This window comes from Scyliorhinus torazame, chromosome 1 (assembly GCF_047496885.1).
Source record: "Scyliorhinus torazame isolate Kashiwa2021f chromosome 1, sScyTor2.1, whole genome shotgun sequence".
NCBI classification, from domain to species: domain Eukaryota; kingdom Metazoa; phylum Chordata; class Chondrichthyes; order Carcharhiniformes; family Scyliorhinidae; genus Scyliorhinus; species Scyliorhinus torazame.
The window spans coordinates 60,583,019-60,603,980 of NC_092707.1; the positions used below are offsets into that span (position 1 = coordinate 60,583,019).

General features: G+C 43.9%; 1 protein-coding gene across 8 annotated transcripts in view; it reads left to right on the forward strand.

The window, feature by feature from the left end:
- The window catches only part of ccdc62 (coiled-coil domain containing 62), a 102,195-nt gene that overhangs the window by 20,670 nt on the left and 60,563 nt on the right, over positions 1-20,962 (forward strand). For all 8 annotated transcript variants that reach the window (XM_072495646.1, XM_072495666.1, XM_072495636.1 and 5 more), the window contains one exon: positions 12,980-13,172. In XM_072495646.1, the coding sequence (XP_072351747.1) occupies positions 12,980-13,172 (193 nt within the window). The remainder of the gene's footprint in view (positions 1-12,979; positions 13,173-20,962) is intronic.

Genomic DNA, 20,962 nt, shown 5'->3' on the forward strand with positions numbered 1-20,962 from the left:
TTCTTTAAATGCTAAAAATGTCAAATTCCCTTTCTTTCATTGCTATCGTCCTCTCCCTTTCTTTATTTCTGTTCCTGGACCTGATTTGACGTTGATTTAACCAACCTCTCTCCGTGCTATCTCTGTATATTTCACCAGGTAAAGTGATACACTCTTTGTCCTGTTGGTCAGCAAAATCCTAGATGCTAGGAAAGAGGACCTGTTTGGGGATTATCAAACACTAGGGACTAAATTAAAGAACAGGTCCTCCAGGGTTATAATCTCTGGATTACTACCCGAGCCACGTGCCAATTGGCATAGGGTTGAGAAAATTAGGGAAGTTAACACGTGGCTAAAGGAGTGGTGCGGGAAAGAGGGATTCCATTTCATAGGGCATTGGCATCAGTACTGGGGCAGGAGGGACCTGTACTGTTGGGACGTTCTTCACCTGAACCATTCTGGGACCAGTGTTCTAGCGAATAGGATAAATAGGTTGGTCACAAGGACTTTAAACTAGCAAGTTGGGGGGAAGGGAAGTGTAAAGCTATGGACAGTATAATGGTTAATGGAGATCAAGGCAGCAGGTTACGTGACAGGTTATTATGTAGAGATATGGATCCAAAGACAAGGAAAATTAGGAGAAAGGGTAAGAGGAAAAATAATTTGTGAAAAGTTACTGATCAAGGTGTTAGGATTCATAACAAAGACTTAAAAAACAGCATAAGTGTACTTTACCTGAATGCTCGTAGTATACGAAATAAGGTAAATGAGTTGATGGCGCAAATCATTGTGAATGACTATGATTTAGTGGCCATTACTGAAACATGGTTAAAAGATGGTCACGACTGGGAGTTAAATATCCACGGGTATCAGACTATATGAAAGGATAGAATGGACGGTAAGGGCGGTGGTGTAGCTTTGTTGTTTAAGGATGGCATCCGGGCAATAGTAAGGGATGACATTGGTGCTATGGAGGACAAGGTTGGATCAATTTGGGTGGAAATCAGGAATAGTAAGGCGAAAAGGTCACTGATAGGAGGAGTCTATAGGCCACCAAATAGTAACAGGATGGTAGGGCAGGCAATAAGCAAAGAAATAACGGATGCATGTCGAAATGGTGCAGCAGTTATCATGGGAGATTTTAATCTGCATATCGATTGGTTTAACCAGGTTGGTAAAGGCAGCCTTGAGGAGGAGTTTATAGAATGTGCCTGGGAAATTTCCTGGAACAGTATGTAATGGAACCTACAAGGGAACAAGCGGTCCTAGATCTGGTCCTGTGTAATGAGGCAGGATTGATTAATGATCCCATAGTTCGGGGTCCTCTTGGAAGGAGCGACCACAATATGGTGGAATTTAAAATACAGTTGGAGGATGACAAGGTAAAATCAAACACTAGTGTTTTGTGCTTAAACAAAGGCGATTACAATGGGATGAGAGAAGAACTAGCTAAGGTAGACTGGGAGCATAGACTTCATGGTGAAGCAGTTGAGGAACAGCGGAGAACCTTCCGAGCGATCTTTCACAGTGTTCAGAAAAGGTTCATACCGACAAAAAAGAAAGACGGTAGAAAGGGGAAAAATTAACCGTGGATATCTAAGGAGGTGAGGGAGAGTATCAAATTGAAGGAAAAAACATACAAAGTGGCAAAAATTAGTGGGAGACTAGAGGACTGGGAAGTCTTTAGGGGACAACAGAAAGCTACTAAAAAAGCCATAAAGAAGAGTAAGGTAGACTATGAAAGTAAACTGGCTCAGAACATAAAAGCAGATAGTAAAAGCTTCTACAAATATATAAACAAAAAAGAGTGGCTAAGGTAAATATTGGTCCTTTGGAAGATGAGAAGGGAGATTTAATAATACGAGACGGGGAAATGGCTGAGGAGCTGAACAGGTTTTTTGGGTCAGTCTTCACAGTGGAGGACACAAATAACATGCCAGTGACTGATGGAAATAAAGATATGATAGGTGAGGACCTTGAGATGATTGTAATCACTAAGGAGGCAGTATTGGGCAAGCTAATGGGGCTAAAGGTAGACAAGTCTCCTGGCCTTGATGGGATGCATCCCAGAGTGTTAAAAGAGATGGCTAGGGAAATTGTAAACGCACTAGTGATAATTTATCAAAATTCATTAGACTCTGGGGTGGTCCCAGAGGATTGGAAAGTAGCGAACGTGACACCACTGTTTAAAAAAGGAGGTCGGCAGAAAGCGGGTAATTATAGGCCGGTAAGCTTAACTTCGGTTGTAGGGAAAATGCTGGAATCTATCATTAAGCAGGAAATAGAGGGGCACCTGGCGGGAAATTGTCCCATTGGGCAGACGCAGCATGGGTTCACAAAGGGTAGGTCGTGTCTGACTAATTTGGTAGAATTTTTTGAGGACGTTACCAGTGCAGTAGATAACGGGAAGCCAATGGATGTGGTATATCTGGATTTCCAGAAAGCTTTTGACAAGGTGCCACACAAAAGGTTGCTGCATAAACTAAAGATGCATGGCATTGAGGGTAAAGTGGTAGCATGGGTAGAGGATTGGTTAACTAGCAGAGAGTGGGGATAAATGGGTGTTTCTCTGGTTGGCAACCTGTAACTAGTGGGGTTCCTCAAGGATCAGTGTTGGGCCCGCAGTTGTTCACAATTTACATAGATGATTTGGAGTTGGGGACCAAGTGCAATGTGTCAAAGTTTGCAGACGATACTAAGATAAGTGGTAAAGCAAAAAGTGCAGAGGATACCGGAAGTCTGCAGAAGGACTTGGATAGGTTAGGTGAATGGGCTAGGGTCTGGCAGATGGAATTCAATGTTGCCAAGTGGGAGGAATAACAGCAGAATGGATTATTATTTAAACGGTAAGATGTTAAAACATGCTGCTGTGCAGAGGGACCTGGGTGTGCTGGTGCACGAGTCGCAAAAAGTTGGTGTGCAGGTGCAACAGGTGATTAAGAAGGCTAATCGAGTTTTGTCTTTCATTGCTCGAGGAATGGAGTTCAAGACTAGTGAGGTTATGCTGCAATTGTATAGGGTGTTGGTGAGGCCGCATCTGGAGTATTGTGTTCAGTTTTGGTCTCCTTACCTGAGAAAGGACATATTGGCACTGGAGGGAGTGCAGAGGAGATTCACTAGGTTGATCCCAGAGTTGGGGGGATTAGATTATGACGAGAGGTTGAGTAGACTGGGACTGTACTCATTGGAGTTTAGAAGGATGCGGGGGGATCTTATTGAAACATATAAAATTATGAAGGGAATAGATAGGATAGATGCGGGCAGGTTGTTTCCACTGGTCGGGGAAAGCAGAACTAGGGGGCATAGCCTCAAAATAAGGGGAAGTATATTTAGGACGGAGTATAGGAGGAACCTCTTCACCCAAAGGGTTGTGAATCTCGGGAATTCCTTGCCCAGTGAAGCAGTTGAGGCTCCTTCTTTAAACGTTTTTAAGAAAAAGATAGATACCTTTCTAAAGAATAAAGGGATTCGGGGATATGGTGTACGGGCCGGAGAGTGGAGCTGAGTCCACAAAGATCAGCCATGATCTCATTAAATGGCGGAGCAGGCTCGAGGGGCCTGATGGCCTACTCCTGTTCCTAGTTCTTATGTTCTTATGCTGTGTTGCTTTCACTGTGTCAATTATCAGCCCACAATTCCACCAGCTTTGTGAGGAAATAATTTTAAACCCAAAACGTGCACAAACAAGCCAAACTGGCAGCACACCTGTAAAGTTGGACATGTTAAGTAAAAATGATAAGTGTGTTAGAAATAATTCAATAAGCAAAATATACTTGAGCTATATTTTTTAACAGATAAATAGGTAATAAAAGTAAAACATTGGAATTTGTTTCCAGAAGTGTCTGCTTATTTCAATTAGGTCTGGCAGCATTTGTGGCAAGAGAAACAGTTAACATTTCAGCTGTCAAAACTCGAAGAAGTTAAAGATGTACTAGGTTATTAGCAAGGGCAGATGTACCAGGTTATCAGCAAGGAAAGCTACAGGGGAAGAGGTGGGGGATATAACAGAAGAGAAGATCTGTGCTACGGTGGAAGGCAGGAATAATTAAATGACAAAAAAATGATGCTGACCTTTGGGAGGGGAGGGAGTTTTTTGGAGGAGACATTGATCTCTCCACAAGTCGAGAAACAGGTAGGGGAGATTGGGTGACTATCAGCAGCCAGGGCAGAAGGTGACAGGTAAAGGTAGAGAGCAGATTGTCTGTAGAACTTGGTTTCTCTATGAGCTACTTAGACACCAGGGATGTGGGCAGAAATGAGATGTAGAGAAGGATAATCATGAACGATTGACAACAAGGTACTGGATAGGTAATTGTTACCTTACTGGGAATAGTACATACAGGTGGTGTAAATAGGCGAGTGTTGAATGTGGATGATAAATTTGCTGTTTTTAACTAATGACCGTGTGATGATATATTATATTGGAGGTGAAGCAAAAGAAAAATTTCCACTTTTGCGTGGACAATAAAGCTCTATTGTATTCTGTAATCGAGGGTGGATAGACTTGTTGCAGTTTGCAGCTTAAGTAGGGTGTTCTTTACAAGGGCCAGTGTAGACTCGATGGGCCAAATGGGCCTCCCTCTGCACTAAATTATATGATTCTATGCACAACGGGACTTCATTTAAGAAGCTAAATTCTAGATTAAGAAGCAGGACCTTGAGAGTAGTAATCTCTAGATTACTCCCTACGCCCACATGCTGGATCAGACAGGAATAGAACAAATGGTATTGTCACTGTGTGGCTGAGAGGATGGTTTTAAAAAGTTTTAGGTTCTAACTGAAATACTGAATACTGGAGCCTCCTTTTGGGCTAAATGCAGCAATGCAGATGGAATAGCCTTCACCTAACCTGGAAAGGTACCCACCCTCTTGTGGAAAACAGGTAGCCAGTAAGTAAAAAGATTTAAATGAGTCGGAGGGTGAAAATCCATATTTCAACAGCATTTATTTAATGGCTTTAACATAATAACAACATCCTAGGGTGCTCCACTGGAGCAGTTATCAAACACAATTTGACACTGAACTACATGAATTAGATGTGCAAATCCATCTTAAGAGATACGGTATCGTACCCATTACAGACAGCTGGCTATCACCCGAACTCGACTGGGAACTAAGCATTCCAGGCCACAGTATCATGAGAAAGGACAGGGAAATTAGGAAAGAAGGTTGAGGAACAATATTGATAAAAATCCACAGTACTGCAGTGGAATGAAAGGATTTTAGAAAGGGTGATGGTACAATGGGTAAATTTGAGAATTGATAAAGCATGCAATAATCTGATTGTTAATGTCCATAATCTTTTGATTATGATATTGTGAGATTAAAGCATCATGAAGCTAAAACAATACAGGGATAGGGTTTATACAGAACTATTTCCTCTGGTGGCGACTCTTAATTGAAGGAAAGCTGTTTAAAAGAGTGAAATTGGGAAGCAATTTTTCACATGACTTTTAGTGGAAATCTGGAACTTGAAATATTTTAGACTGAGGTCGAAAGATCTTTTATTAGGTAAGTGTATGAAGGGATAAGCATCAAAGATAGATAAATGGAGTTGAGGTACAGATCAACCTTGATATGAATAAATGACAGAATTGACTCGAGGGGCTGAATAACCTACTCCTGTTCCTATGTTAACAGAATTAAAGCTGGGAGTATTAATTAAAGAATCCCATTTTGGAACTGCGCCACTTCATCTTATCCAGATAGAATTGTTACAACCCCCTGGGCTAGCGCGCAGTCAATTTCAGTCCCACTTGACCCGGAGTCGCAACACAATTGAAATTAACAAATAATTTTTGGAAACACCCAAAGTCTTTGGCCCTTAGCTGTCGAATAACTACAGTCACCAGGTTTGTAAATTTAAACACAATTAATTTTATTAACAATAACTATATATATTTATACAACAGACAAATAAACATGGGAAAAGAGGGGTGTAAAATAATGATGAAAGTAAAAGGATAAGAGTCTTTGTTTCAGATGATTGTTTCATTCTAGACTTACAGTTCGAGGTTTCTGCTTTCAGTCTGTCATGGTTTTCACTGTAGATTCATCCAGGTTCTCAGTAATACAGCGGCTATGCAACTTTTCCAGAGAAAGAGAAAGACTCGCAGCTCCTTCTCAGAGGGTCCAGGATCCGAATGTCTTTTCCTTGGTTCTCTGAAAACCATCTAACTTGTGTAGAACCCAATCACTGCCTGTTGCCGGGCAGAATATAACCTTTTGACCAATTAAAGAATCCCACCAGCCAACCAGTTGATCAGAGTTCCTCCGATTTATCGGGCGCCACAGAGTCTGAGTTCTGCTGCCCAAAAGCTAGCACAGTGTACTATACTGTAACCTTTGAGTTCCTTGACTTAAAGGTATGTTCATTAAACATCCATGGATCAAAAATGATAACGGCAAAACAAAATAAATGGGAAATAGGGGAAACAACAGGAAGGCGCCTTACATACCTCTCTCCCTAAAAGGGATGAAACCTCAAGGCATGGGCGTTTCGTTATGAGATATGCAAGACATAAATCACGAACAAACTACGACATCTTCTTCACAGCCTTCAACGTGTCATCGATGAAGATGAACATCTTGCCAAGGTCATACCCACACCCCCACTACTTGCCTTCAAACAACCGCGCAACCTCAAACAAACCATTGTTTGCAGCAAACTACCCAGCCTTCAGGACAGTGACCACGACACCACACAACCCTGCCATGGCAATCTCTGCAAGACGTGCCAGATCATCGACATGGATACCACCATTATACGTGAGAACACCACCCATCAGGTACGCGGTACATACTCGTGCGACTCGGCCAACGTTGTCTACCTCATACGCTGCAGGAAAGGATGTCCCGAAGCGTGGTACGTTGACGAGACAATGCAGACGCTGCGACAACGAATGAACGGACATCACGCGACAATCACCAGGCAGGAATGTTCCCTTCCAGTCGGGGAACACTTCAGCAGTCAAGGGCATTCAGCCTCTAATCTCCGGGTAAGCGTTCTCCAAGGCGGCCTTCAGGACGCGCGACAACGCAGAATCGCCGAGCCAAAGCTTATAGCCAAGTTCCGCACACATGAGTGCGGCCTCAACCGGGACCTGGGATTCATGTTGCATTACATTCATCCCCCACCATCTGGCCTGCGAAATCCTACAAACTGTCCTGGCTTGACACAATTCGCACCTCTTTAACCTGGGGTTACCCCATCTCTGGGTCTGTAAAGATTTAATCACCTGCTAATGCTCGCATTCCAAGCATTGTCTGGCATCTTTGAATCTGTCTATATATATGTTTCTGGAACATACCTCTTCATTCACCTGAGGAAGGAGCAGCGCTCCGAAAGCTAGTGACATCGAAACAAACCTGTTGGACTTTAACCTGGTGTTGTAAGACTTCTTACTATCTATCCATTCATCCATCCTCATTATGGAAGTTCCCTTTCCAGTCTCAATAATGGTAACTAGTCAGCCTTTAAACCCGTGACAACTGTCATGTTATCCTTTCTGGGGAAATGTTCAACTTTAACATCAAACTGTTGTAATAACAAACTCCAATGGAATAATCTTGTATTCCGGGTTTTAAACTTTTCTATAAACTAAGCTTTGTTTATTGTCATGCCAGACATGTACTTCAAAGTGCTGAAGGGCTAGTAGCAATGCTAACTAAGGCTTCCTTTTCAATGGCGAGATACTTTCTTTGGCATGGACATAGTTTTTTTGAAAAATATCCCACTGGCCTCTCTATTCCTGCATCGTCATCTTGTAGTAGCACTACCTCGCCCCCCCCGGGTCACTGGCATCCATGGTCATTTTAAATTATGTGGAAACGTCCGGAGAGGCCAGCACTAACATGGTCCTCAATCTCCCAAACTTTCCCTGGTGTTCTGTGGACCACGTTGTTTTCGCTTGTTTCCGCAACATATCCAAGATGCACAGCTTTCAGTTTCGAACTGAGCCAGTCTCTGAGTTTGGTCTAGATGGATGTGGCTTTAAAGGCTCAGAATTTCCTACATCATGATTAGTTAACATAGTGTATCCTGGTGTGACCCTACAAATCTGTCTTATACTTTTTGAGTATCTATTAGATCTTTCCTCTGTTCTTCTAATTGTCCCAAGATGTCTGTAGTTGTTAGTCTTACTACCGGAGGGTCATTCTATGTACTGTTTACCTCTTCTCCTACCTACTCTTCCCATTACTTGTACCACCTGACACACTTGGCCCTTTCCATCCTCCTCCCTACAAAATTATTTCTTTAACATTTTAATAAGGCACAACTGGTCCTTCTTCCTACAGTCTGGAATAGTGATTAAGTGAGCCACATTACTCACTCTCCTAACCACCTGAATTTCGCTTTCAGAGGTTCACCCTGCAATGACAGCCATAGTAATACCTCCTCTCCAGCCTAGGTTTCTGGACCTAACTTGTTTGACTGCCCATTGTTTCATTCTTGCTCCAGAAACCTTTCAATGCTCTCAGGCTACCTGACAACCTCCTGTGAGTCTTTCCAGAAACGTGGACACGTAACCTAACATTGAGGATTTGTCGTGTGGTTTTAGAAACTTCTCTTTCATCAATTTTAATGGACGCCGTATTTCATGGCCACAAACTAATTCAAATGGGCTAAACCCAGTAGATTCGTTCAGAAAATCTCTGGTGGCAAATAGCAAAAAATCCAATCCCCTGTCCCAATCTCTTGCCTATTCATGCAATAGGTCCTAATCACAGTTTTGATTGATGATTTATTTCCAATGCTCCCTGAGTTTGTGGATGATAAGCCGTCGATTTTAGCTGTTTGATACCCAAACTACAAATTGTGCCCTGGCAAACTTTAGGCATGAAATTAGAACCCTGGTCAGATTGTACCTCTTAACGGTAGGCCATAGTGTGTGGAGAAACTGCGTCAGCTTTTCCACTATTACCTTGGCTGTAATTGTTCTGAAGGCTATAGTTTCCGGATATTGAGTAGTCATATCCATCACTGTAAGAACGTACTGATGCCTTGCATCAGTCCTACCCAATGGTCCTACCCAATCAACTAATAGCCGACTAAACAATTCTTCAAACACTGGTATCGGTATTGAAGTGCGGGTTTGATCACATGTTGTGGTTTACCTGTTACCTGACAGGATCTACAGAGTTACATTACATCCTTGTGCAGTCCTGGCCAGGAAAATGCCTTTTGACTGATGCCTGAGTTTTCCGAATTCCCACGTGTCCTGCCATTGGTATGTGGTACCTGCAGTAATTGCCCATAATATTTGGGCAGTACCACTGTCTGATGAACAGCTGTCCATTCTTCGTCCACAGGTCGATGAGGATGTCTCCACTTCCTTATCAGATCTCTAATCTTAATGCAATAGCTCTCTGGAACCCCCTCAGCCTCAACGTCTGTGAAAGCTGACTGTGTTAATTATGTATTTCTGGATCTGCCTCTTGGGCCTCAATGAAGCTCTGCCAAACGCTTCCTCAGAATTATCATCATTCTCAAGGATAGTTTTGGCTACTCTACCATCTAATTGGGGTGAGACTTTAATCTCTGGTTAGCCATTGCCCTGGTCACCACACACGATGGAAAAATATCAGGAAGTTGCTCCTGTAACTGTTTTGTCTCCTTATCTTCGCTCAAACCCTCTGTAATCATGGGTGAAGCTGCATCCTTCACTCCTGCCAAATCAATCCCCCAAAGTAAGTCTACTCTATTCAGTGGTAATTTCTTAACCACTCTGATGACTACTGGACCTGACAATAAATCACACTCCAATTGAACAGGGATATAATCTCTGGAGGGAAAACCAAATCCCTCTTCAGTAAGAAAGTTGGCGTAGCACCTGTGCCCCTTAAAATAGTTATGGGTTTGGCTACATCAGCTGATGAAAATACGGTTATCTTCCCCTTAGACAAAAACCCTGGATATCTCTCATCTGCCTCACTCCTCCTACTTGTTCCCACAGGTGTGTTTATCTCATGTCTCCTAAGTCCAGTTAGAGATACAGCCTGCCCTAGTATTCTCCACTTTTGTTCCCTTTTCAGAATCCTCCTTCTGAATCCCAACAAGTCCAACGGGCTTTCTTCGCAACTTCCCACATGCTGAACGAATGTGTCCCACTTCATTACAATGAGAACACCTAGGCCTTCGGGTCTCACCTTCACCCTCCGTACTTTCTTTCCTGGTCTGAGAGGGGGTGGGGATCTGGGAACATTCCCAGCTGTCCATTCCTTACTGTGGCTACCTGCAACTTCTCACTCTTCTACCTCCTGTCCTTTTCAAAATTATGGAAGTGACGGAACACTGGTTTTAATTTGTTGATCAGTTCACAATCTTCAGCCATTTTGCTGCTTGTCTAGCGGTCTTCACCATGTGTTCTTATGGGCTTCACCATGTGTTCTTATGGGCTGTAGTTAACACTGCTGCCTCATCGCGCCAGGGATCCAGGTTCAATTCCAGCCTTGGGTGACTGTGGAGTTTGCACCTTCTTCCCATGCCTGTGTGGGTTTCCTCCGGGTGTGGTGCCCCGGTTTCCTCCCACAGTCCAAAGATGTGCGAGTTAGTTGGAGTAGCCATTATAAATTGCCCCCAGGTGGGATTACAGGGATAGGGTGGGGGTTTGGGTCTGGGTGGGGTGCTCTTTCAGAGGGTCGGTGCAGACTTGTTGGGCCGAATGATCTTCTTGTGCACTGTTGGGATTCTGAGAAGGTAGGGAATTCTTAATTATAAGAGAATGACCTCTCTCAGAGCCTCATAGGTAGTCTCAACTCCCAATGCTCGTACCAATCTGTTCAAACTGTTCTGCTTGACCCTTTCAAATATGGCAAACACCTTTCCCAGTTGTCTCCTTAAATTCCGAAACTTTTGCCTATATGCCTTGGGAACCAATTCATATGCACCCAGAATAGTATTTTTTTACCTCATCATAATCCTTAGCCATCCCCTCTGACAGGGAAGCATAAACTTCCTGTGCCCGCCCCAGTCATGAGTACTTTGCATGAGTAATGTCCACTTCTTTTTCAGCCACTCCATTTAGGTTGCTATTTTCTCAAATGCCCTAGAAAAGGTTTCTACTTCCTTCAAATTTTGGGTGGGCCTGTATAAGCTCGTCACTGGGTTCTGTTCCCCTCTAGCTCCTGGCAGCTCCCTTTTAATTTCCAATGCCGTAAGCTGGAATTCTCTCTCTTTTGCTTTTTCCTCTCTCTCTGATTTCAACCTCCTCATTTTTTGCTGCATTTGCAATAGTTTCATTTGTAATAGGATTTTAGCAATTCCTACCGATTGTTGTCATGTCCCAGGCTGTGTTTCTGGCACTTCTTTCAAATTAAGTGTTGAGCAATTGCTTCAATTATCTCTACCTTCCTAGCTTCAGTTGGCACCTCTATTTTTAATGCACCTGCCAATTCGATTAGTTTGTCTTTTTGAAGCCCTTTTAAATAAACCAAAGACAAGTCATCCACGTTAAGAAAAACCTGAGCAGCTTCCCCTGTTATATTGCGACAAACTGGTGTCACTTTTAAATTTATGCTGTAACCCAAATGTTGCTGCCTACCGTTCCAAAGATCCTTCACCCGAGCCCCCAAATTATGTTACGACCCCCTGGGATAGTGCACGGTCAATTCCAGCCCCACTTGACACGGAGCCTCAACACAATTGAAATTAACAAACAATTCTTAGAAAAACGCCCAAAGTCTTTGACCCTTGGCGGCCCAATAACTACAGTTAAATACAACTGGTTAACTGTTATCTAATTCCTACCCCCCCCCCCTCTTGACTTGTCCCACCCTCTATATCTATTATATATATTGTTTACTATATATCCTGGGTCACTGTCTGTGTGGAGTTTGCACACGGGTAAAAATAATGATGAAAGTAAATGGGGTAAGAGTCTTTGCTTCAGATGGTTGTCTTCTAGCACTCCTTCCTTCAGTCCCGGCTTTCAGTTCAAAGTTTTGGCTTTCAGTCTTTAATGGTTTTCACTGTAGATTTATCCAGGTTGTCTAGGTTCAAGATTACAGCAGCTATGCAGCTTCCCTGGAGGAGAGAGAGAGACTCACAGCTTCTTCTCTGAGTGTCCGAGACCTGACTATCTTTTCCTTGGTTCTCTGAAAACCATCCAACTTGGGTAGGACTCAATCACCACCTGTTGCTGGGCAGAATACGGCCTTTTGGCCGATTCATTGGCCACCATGGCTACCAACCAACCAATCAAATTGAGTGCTTCCGATCTCTTGGAAAGCAAAACTTCTGGGTTCTGCTGTCCAAAAGCTAGCACAGTGTACTACTATATTGTAACTTCTGAGTTCCTGACTTCCTGTGCTCGACTTTAAGGTATATGTCCATTAAACATCCATGGATAAAAATGATAATGGCATAATAAAAGAAATGGGACATAAGGGAATCAATAGGAAGGAGCCTTAGAGAATGAAGACCTATGTGAATATGCACACTTTCCTGTGACATATGAATTTGTCTCCTTTCAAATTTTTGCTGCTGGTTTACTAGTGGATTAATTTGGAATGAAAACTGGTTGAGAAATAATAGGAGGAAAAACTGATTTAAGTTTTAGAAGTGAATTAAATCTTTGTCTTGTGGATGCAAATTATCAATAATTTCATCAGTTTTCTCTTGAGAACCATGTACAATAAGACCATAAGACATAGGAGCAGAATTAGGCCATTTGGCCCATCGAGCCTGCTCCACCATTCAATCATGGCTGGCGTGTTTCTCATCCCCATTCTCCTGGGTTCTCATGATCCCCTTATTAATCAATAATTTAGATTAATCAGAGTAATCATTCTTGAACCAAGACGGATAAAGTAAATGATTCATATTTCGTATATTCTTTGCAGATTGGTGATTAGAGCCCTGATTGGTGGTAGAAATTATGCAGACTGCTGCTATTATTAAAACTCAACTTTCTTATCAAATTAGAGGTTTACAGTTGTTGATAACTAACAATACTGTTTCAAATACAACATTTCTTATGACATTACCTTTTAATCCCAGAATGCAAATGTAGATCTGGAGAATGGCACTATTCAGAAACAACGCAATGAGTTACAGCTGCTTGTTGCAGAACTGAAAGATCGGGACAAAGAGTTAAATGAAATGGTGGCAGCACACCAGAAACAGCTTCTAGCATGGGAGGAGGATCGCCTGCGCATACTCAGCCTGGAAGAGAGATGTGCTAAACTGGAACGTTAGTATTGTTTCAAACAACATTGTAACAAATCTAGGTGGCTTAACCGCAAAAGCAAAGTGCCAATAGTTAATGTAGCCTTGGAACACCTGTGCGACTGTCTGCTCTTCTGGAAAAATTAGCAGAATTCTTTTCTTGGAATCGCAGTTTTTTGCCAATGTGAATGTTGTTAGTCACAATTTTATTTCATAAACAATAGCAGGATTTATTGTCATAGAATCACTACAGTGCAGAAGGAGAGGCCATTCGGCCCATTGAGTCTGCTCCGACCCTCTGAAAGAACACCCTACTTAGGCCTACTCCCCTGCACTAACTCCGTAACCCCACGTAACCTGCACATCTTTGGACACCAAGGGGCAATTTAGCGTGGCCAGTCCACCTAACCTGCACATCTTTGGACTGTGGGAGTAAACCGGAGCACCCGGAGGAAATCCATGTTGATAAGGGAAGAAAGTACAAAAACTCCACACAGATAGTCACAGTAGGATTCGTCTTATCTCTCACTCAGAAATAAGTCAGTCCGGTTGGATGAATGCAAAGCAAAGTTTTATGTCTTAAGAACACATTTTGGTACATTCATACAAAATTAACTGGAAAATGCGTTTGCCCATGTCTCTCGAAATGTCCTTGAAGCACCAATAAGTGAAAGCAAAAACTTCAAGAGAAAAGTGACTTTTTACAAAATTAATAGTCATTTCAACAAAGGCCTTTAAAAGTAATGTTTATTCTCCGATGGCTATAATTTCTGCAAATCAGTTAGACAGATCACATTCTTAAGGGAATCCTTATCTGGGTTTAGCCCCTTACTTAGTTTCATTGGTTCTAATTCTCAGCTGAGACCCCCTTGATTCGTTCAGGAAAGTGTCAGTCACTTAACTGGCGATTGGCTAATTAGACATTAATCAATTACTCCAAATTAATGAACTGTCCCATGACTTTTGTCCCACGTTCAAACTCCCTACGTCAAGTCTGGTCTCAGCTACGATATTGTTTCAATCTTGTCGAATGTGCCTTTCATATCATATATCAGAACTTGTGGTACATTATTCGTAACGTTTGAGACAGTCATAGATCATAGAATTTACAGTGCAGCAGGAGGCCATTCGGCCCATCGTGTCTGCACCGGCCATTGGAAAGAGCACCCTACCAAAGCCCATACCTCCACCCTATCCCCACAACTCCCCCTATCCCCGTAACCCCACCTAACCTTTTCTGGACACTAACGGCAATTTAGCATAGCCAATCCACCTAACCTGCACATCTTTGGAGCGTGGGAGGAAACCGGAGCACCTGGAGGAAACCCACGCAAACACTGGGAGAACATGCGGACTCCGCACAGACAGTGACCCAAGCCGGGAATCGAATCTGGGACCCTGGAGCTGTGTAGCAACTGTGCTCACGACTATGCTACCATGCTGCCCAATAATCATACTGTCATGGACAGTATTCAAACAATTATAACTTACTCATATTTCTACAAATTCAGTAATTTATTACGGGCCAGGGTATAGAGAACCCCAAAGTATATCATGGAGTTCACCTGACCCCACAATTTTAATAGATTTTGGTTATGGGGAGCACAAGGGCCCACTTTACAGGTGTGATGCAACAGAGAACTAAAAGTATTTTTAAACAAAACAATGTTTATTCTATGAATCCAGTTAACATTTTATAAACGCACAGTAAACAGTTTAACAACTACCAACAATCGTAACTCCACAGATACACTACTCTATAGATAACCCTTAATAACTTCCCAAAAAACATCCATAAGTTAATACCTTTTTAAACAAAGACAGCAGGTTTAAATTCTCTACAGAAACAGGTATTACTTTGAAATCATCAAGTGATTTGGAGACATTCTTTAGATTGCAGAGAGAGAGATCATAACATCTTCTTGCTGTGAATGAAGCTCTCCAACTCTAAAACGAAAGTAAGACACACTGCAGCTGCCAGCTCAAAACGAAGTAAAAGACGGACAGCCCAGCTCCACCCACACACTGACATCACTGCAGCTATTTGATAAACGCCCATTTCTTAAAGGTACATCCACCTGACATTCTCAAGAATCATTTTAGCTAATATTTTAAAGGACCCCCCTCTCTAATTGTTGAATCCAACAGTCACCCAAGGCCAGAATTAAACCCGGGTCCCTGACGCTGTGAGAGCAGTGCTAACCACTGTGCCTCTCATTCAGCAACAAGCTGTATTTGTGTAGTGCTTTTAGTTTAGTAGGCCAAAACACTATGTTTTCAAGAAGCAGTTAGATAAAGTCATGGGGCGAAGAGGATCATAAGATAAGGGAGGAAGGTGGGATCAGGCTGTTGAGTTGGATGATTAGCCAAGATCATCTTGAATGGCAGGGCAGGCTCGAAGGGCTGAGTGGCCTCCTCCTGCTTCTATTTTTTTTACATAAAACATTCCAAGGTGCTTCACGAGAGCAGAATTTAAACACCAATCCTCATAAGGAGATATCAGGGAAACATGATCAGCGAGGTAGGTTTTCAGGAGTGTCTTAAAGGAGAAAAGAGAAGTGAAGGACTGGGAAATTCAGAAAGGTCATCCCAGAGTCTAGGGCTTTGACAACTGAAGGCATGTCTGCCAGCGGTGGAGCAATTAAAATTTGAGAATGTGTGAGAGATCAGAATTAAAGGAGCGCAAAGATTTTGAGAGTTGTAGGACTGTGAGGAGTTGCAGGGCTGGGACGATGCCATGGAAGGATTTGAAAATAAAGACGAGAATTTTAAGATCATGGGCTGCTGTGTGGACAGTGGTTGGTGCAAGATGGGGTACATAGATCCTAGTTTGGGATGAGCTTAAATTTATAGAAGGTTTTACATAGATTACATAGAATTTACATGCAGAAGGAGGCCATTCAGCCCATCGAGCCTGCACCGGCCCTTGGAAAGAGCACCCCCATTTTAAGCCCAGAACTCCGCCCCATACCCGTAACCCAGCAACCCCACCCAACCCCTTGGACACTAAGGGCAATTTAGCATGGCCAATCCACCTAACCTGCACGTCTTTGGACTGTGGGAGGAAACCGGAGCACCCGGAGGAAACCCACGCAGACACAGGGAGAACGTGCAGACTCTGCAAAGACAGTGACGCAAGCCGGAATCGAACCTGGGACCCTGGAGCTGTGAAGCGACAATGCTAACCACTGTGCTACCGTGCCGCCCACAGGTGGGAGGTGGGAGGCTAGCCAGGAGTGCATTGAGTGCATTGATGCAATCAAGTCCAGCGGGAACAAACATGGTTAAGCGTTTTCAGCCGCAAATACACTCCGGGATGGGTGGAGTCAGGCAGTGTTACCAAGGTGGGAGTAAGCAGTCTTGATGGTTGGCTGTGTTGTTGGAAGCTCCGCTCAAGGTCAGTCACAGCATCATTGTTGCGAATGGTCTGCGTCTGCTTTAAACTGTCAGGGAGAGGGATAGAGTTATTGGTTGGGGAATAAAGTTTGTGGTGAGCACGGATGTCAATGACTTTGGTACTCCCAGTATTTAATTGGAGGTAACTTCTCCTTCTCAAGTACTAGATGTCGGATGAGCTGGGCGATAAATCAAGAGTTAGTGATGTATTAGACAATATCTATGACACTTGTGAAATTATAGTCGAGCATTCGTTTCTGCCTTCACGAATGAGAAGAGGGAAACAAAGAAATTCTCAAAATTAAGGTCTTGCAGGGGCCAAAACCATAAGTTTTTGTCGGAAACAAGACTTTTTGTGTATATTCTGACGAACTAATCAGTTTTTTTTTGTAAAACATTTTATTAAAGATTTTATAATAATAACAATAAACAGTACAAATACAAATGTAAACATAGTGCATAAAAACATCTCCATCCCTCGCTAATCCCACCTACCCTAAACAGCAAATAGCCTAACTTCCCCCCCCCCCCCCCTTCCACCTTATTGTCTCTACTGACAGTTTAATTTTCCCCCCAAAAAATCAACAAACGGCTGCCACCTCCGGACGAACCCTAGCATTGACCCTCTTAAGGCAAACTTAATTTTCTCAAGTCTGAGAAACCCAGCCATGTCGCTAACCCAGATCTCTGATTTTGGGGGCTACGAGTCCCTCCACGCTAGCAATATCCATCTCCGGGCTACCAAGGAGGCAAAGGCCAAGATGTCAGCCTCTCTCGCCCCCTGGACTCCCGGATCTTCCGACACTCCAAACATCACCACCTCTGGACTCGGCACCACCCATTTGTTTTAGCACTGTGGACATGACACCTGCAAAACCCTGCCAGAATCCCCTAAGTTTCGGACATGCCCAAAACATATGGACAAGGGTTGCTGGCCCTCCCACACACCTCGCACACCTGTCCTCTACCCCAAAGAACTTGATCATCCGGGCCACCGTCATGTGTGCCCGTTGAACACCTTGAATTGTATCAGGCTAAGCCTAGCACATGATGAGGACGTGTGGACCCTGCTCGGAGCCCACAGACCCACTTCTATCTCGCCCCACTCCGCCCCCCCCCCCAGCTCATCTTCCCATTTGGACTTTAGCTCCTCTATCTGAGTTATCTCCCACTCCATAAGTTCTTTATAGATATCCGAAACCTTCCCCTTCCCCACCCCCGTTCTAGAAACTAACTGTCCTGTATCCCCCGTGGCGGTAGGAACGAAAAGGTTGAAACCTGCCTTTGCAAAAATCCTGTGTCTGCAGATATCTAAACCCATTCCCTCTCGGCAATTCAAACTCCTCCTCCAAATACCCCAAACAGGGAAAGCTCTCATCAATAAATAAATCTCCCATCCTCTCGATCCCTGCTCTCTGCCACCCCCGAAATCCCCCATCCAGCCTCCATGGGACAAACCGGTGGTTATTACAAATTGGAGCCCACACTGATAGTCCCTCCACTCTCATCTGCTTCCTCCATTGCCCCCAGACTCTGAGGGCCGCCACTATCACCGGGCTTGTGGAGTACCGGGCCAGCGAGAAAGGCAGAGCTGCCGTCATCAATGCCCCAAAACTTGTGCCCTTACACGATGCCGCCTCTACTCGCTCCCACACTAAACCCCCATCCCCCCCACCCCCACCCCCACCATTACCCACTTCCTAAGCATGGCTATGCTTGCCGCCCAGTAATAGTTGCTAAAGTTCAGCAGTGCCAACCCCCCCTTCCCCCGACTACGCTCCAGCAGCACCTCTTTACTCGCGGGGTTTTACCCGCCCACACAAAACCAGAGATCACCCTATTTACCCGTTTTAAAAGGCCTTTGGGATAAAGATAAGGAGGCACTGGAAAACAAACCAGATTCTCGGGAGAACCGTCATTTTCACGGTCTGTACCCTCCCCGCCAGTGACAGCGGGAACATGTCCCATCTTCGAAAGTCCTCCTTCATTTGTTCCACTAGCCGGTTCAAATTTAGTTTACGTAACAGCTCCCATTCCCGTGCCACCTGGATTCCCAAATAGCGGAAACTCTCTCCCACTATCTGAACGGCAGCTCCCTCAGTCTCCTCTGTGGCCCCTTGCCTAGATCGCAAACATCTCACTTTTACCCATATTCAAATTGTACTCCGAAAACCAGCCAAATTCCTCTAAGATCCGCATAATCTTCCCCATCCCCGTCTAGCGGGTCGGAAATATACAGGAGCAGGTCATCTGCGTATAGCGAGACCCTGTGTTCCACCCCCCCGGACTATCCCCTTCCAGCCCTTTGATGCTCTTAGCGCCATCACCGGTGGCTCTATGGCCAAAGCAAATAACAATGGGGAGAGGGGGCATCCTTGCCTTGTCCCTCGGTGTAACTTAAAGTAGCCTGACGTCAGCCGATTCGTTCGCACACTCGCCACCGGTGCCTGGTACAACAACCGAACCCAATCAATGAAGCCCCGCCCAAACCTGAACCATCCCAACACTTCCCACAAATAATTCCACTCCACCCGGTCGAAGGCCTTTTCCGCGTCCTTAGCGACCACCACCTCTGCCTCCCTTCCCTCGGAAGGCATCATGATCACATTTAAGAGCCTTCTAACGCTGGCCGTATGCTGCCTGCCCTTAAGAAACCTCGTCTGGTCTTCCCCTAGCATCTCTGGGACACAGTCTTCTATCCTTGAGGCCAAGATTTTAGCCAACAGTTTGGCATCGACGTTCAATGGGGAGATTGGCCTGTATGACCCACATAGCTCTGGGTCCTTCTCCCGCTTCAGGATCAATGAGATCAGGGCCTGTGACATTGTTGGGGAAGAACACCCCGCTCCCTTGGCTCATTAAATGCCCTCACCAGCAGCGGGTCCATCATCCCAGAAATACGTCTTGTAAAATTCCACTGGGTAGCCGTCCGGTCCCGGGGCCTTACCCGACTGCATGGTCTCCAGTATCTCTACTATTTCTTCAATCCCAATCGGGGCTCCCAACCCCTCCACTAACCCTTCCTCCACCTTCGGAAACTCCAACCCTTCCAAAAATGCCTCATCCCCTCCACCCCAGCTGGGGGTTCCGACTCATACAGCTGACTGAAAAACTCCTTAAGCACCCCATTCACCCCTGCTGGGTCCAAGACCGTGTTCCCTCCTCTGTCCTTCACTCTTCCTATCTCCCTTTTCCTTAGCTGCTCTGCAAGTATCCTGCTGGCCTTTTCCTCATACTCCTATATCGCCCCCCTTGCTTTCCTCAATTGCTCCACCGCCTTCCCTGTAGATAACGGACCAAACTCCATCTGTAGCTTCTGCCGCTTGTAGTTTTTACCTCACCATTATTCTTAGAATTTCTCCCTATACCAGAAAAGGGTCAATATATTCTAACTGGTAAGCAGGGATTTGAACTCCCTGACTCCTGTGCAGACTTAAGCGGGTGCTATTCGGGTCAAACTAATGTTTCAAGTTATCTCCCGGCATAACCCGTATCTTCACAGAAGAATTTTATTTACTTACCACCTAGTAGCTTACCTACGGGTCCGGCTTGCTAAGTAAAGTAAAGTAAACTTTCAAAATGGTAATAATAACCACTCTTTCAGGTTATCAACTTGAACGTAACTTTATTTTCAAATTTAAAAAAGATTACATTTCTTTTTTAGAAAGGTAAAAAAAGATCTTGTCTTGTTGGGACCAGTTGTAGACTTTCAAGTCTTTCTTGACAATCAGATAACTGGATCTTCTGCTCATTTCTGCTGGGTTGCTCGGTCTTCCGATGTTGCTTTCCCATCACCGAGTAAGGTTCTCTCTCTCGCTGAGTTCTCTCTGAGTTCTGGTCCTGCTCTGGTCTCTGGGTTTATATTCTCTTTCTAACAGTTATTAAGTTTTTATGGCTTTATCATAAAGTAATCTTTATTTCACTGGGATTATAAAAAGTATCTTTGATCTAAACATTCTAATACAACTAAGTATTCATTCTAAGTTGACCTCACCTCTCAGGTCTGTTTATATTGTGTCCTCTGTGATGTTCAAAAATGCTTTGATTTCAATAGACGTGTGAATTTTGATCCCTGTCATTTCTATAGTTTTATTTTCCAATTGTGTCCCCAGCTCATAATTTTGACTTTGATTTTGGCTTTAAATTATGTTTCTCGTAAACTGATAGTCTCCAATTTTCTTTTAATTTACCTGATGTCAGCAGAGCTTCACATCTATATATTTGTCCCCCTAGTCATTCTTTTCTATCTGCTGATTTTACTTCAATGAAGGTGTGAATCATTGCTTTTAGCGTAATGCTAAAAATCCACTTGTTATAACTTGAAAGGTTTACATTTGTGACCTAACTCAACTGAAACCCTCATCCATGCTTTTCCAGATGCTTACTAAGATGGTTAATTTCAATGAAGGTGTGAGCCAT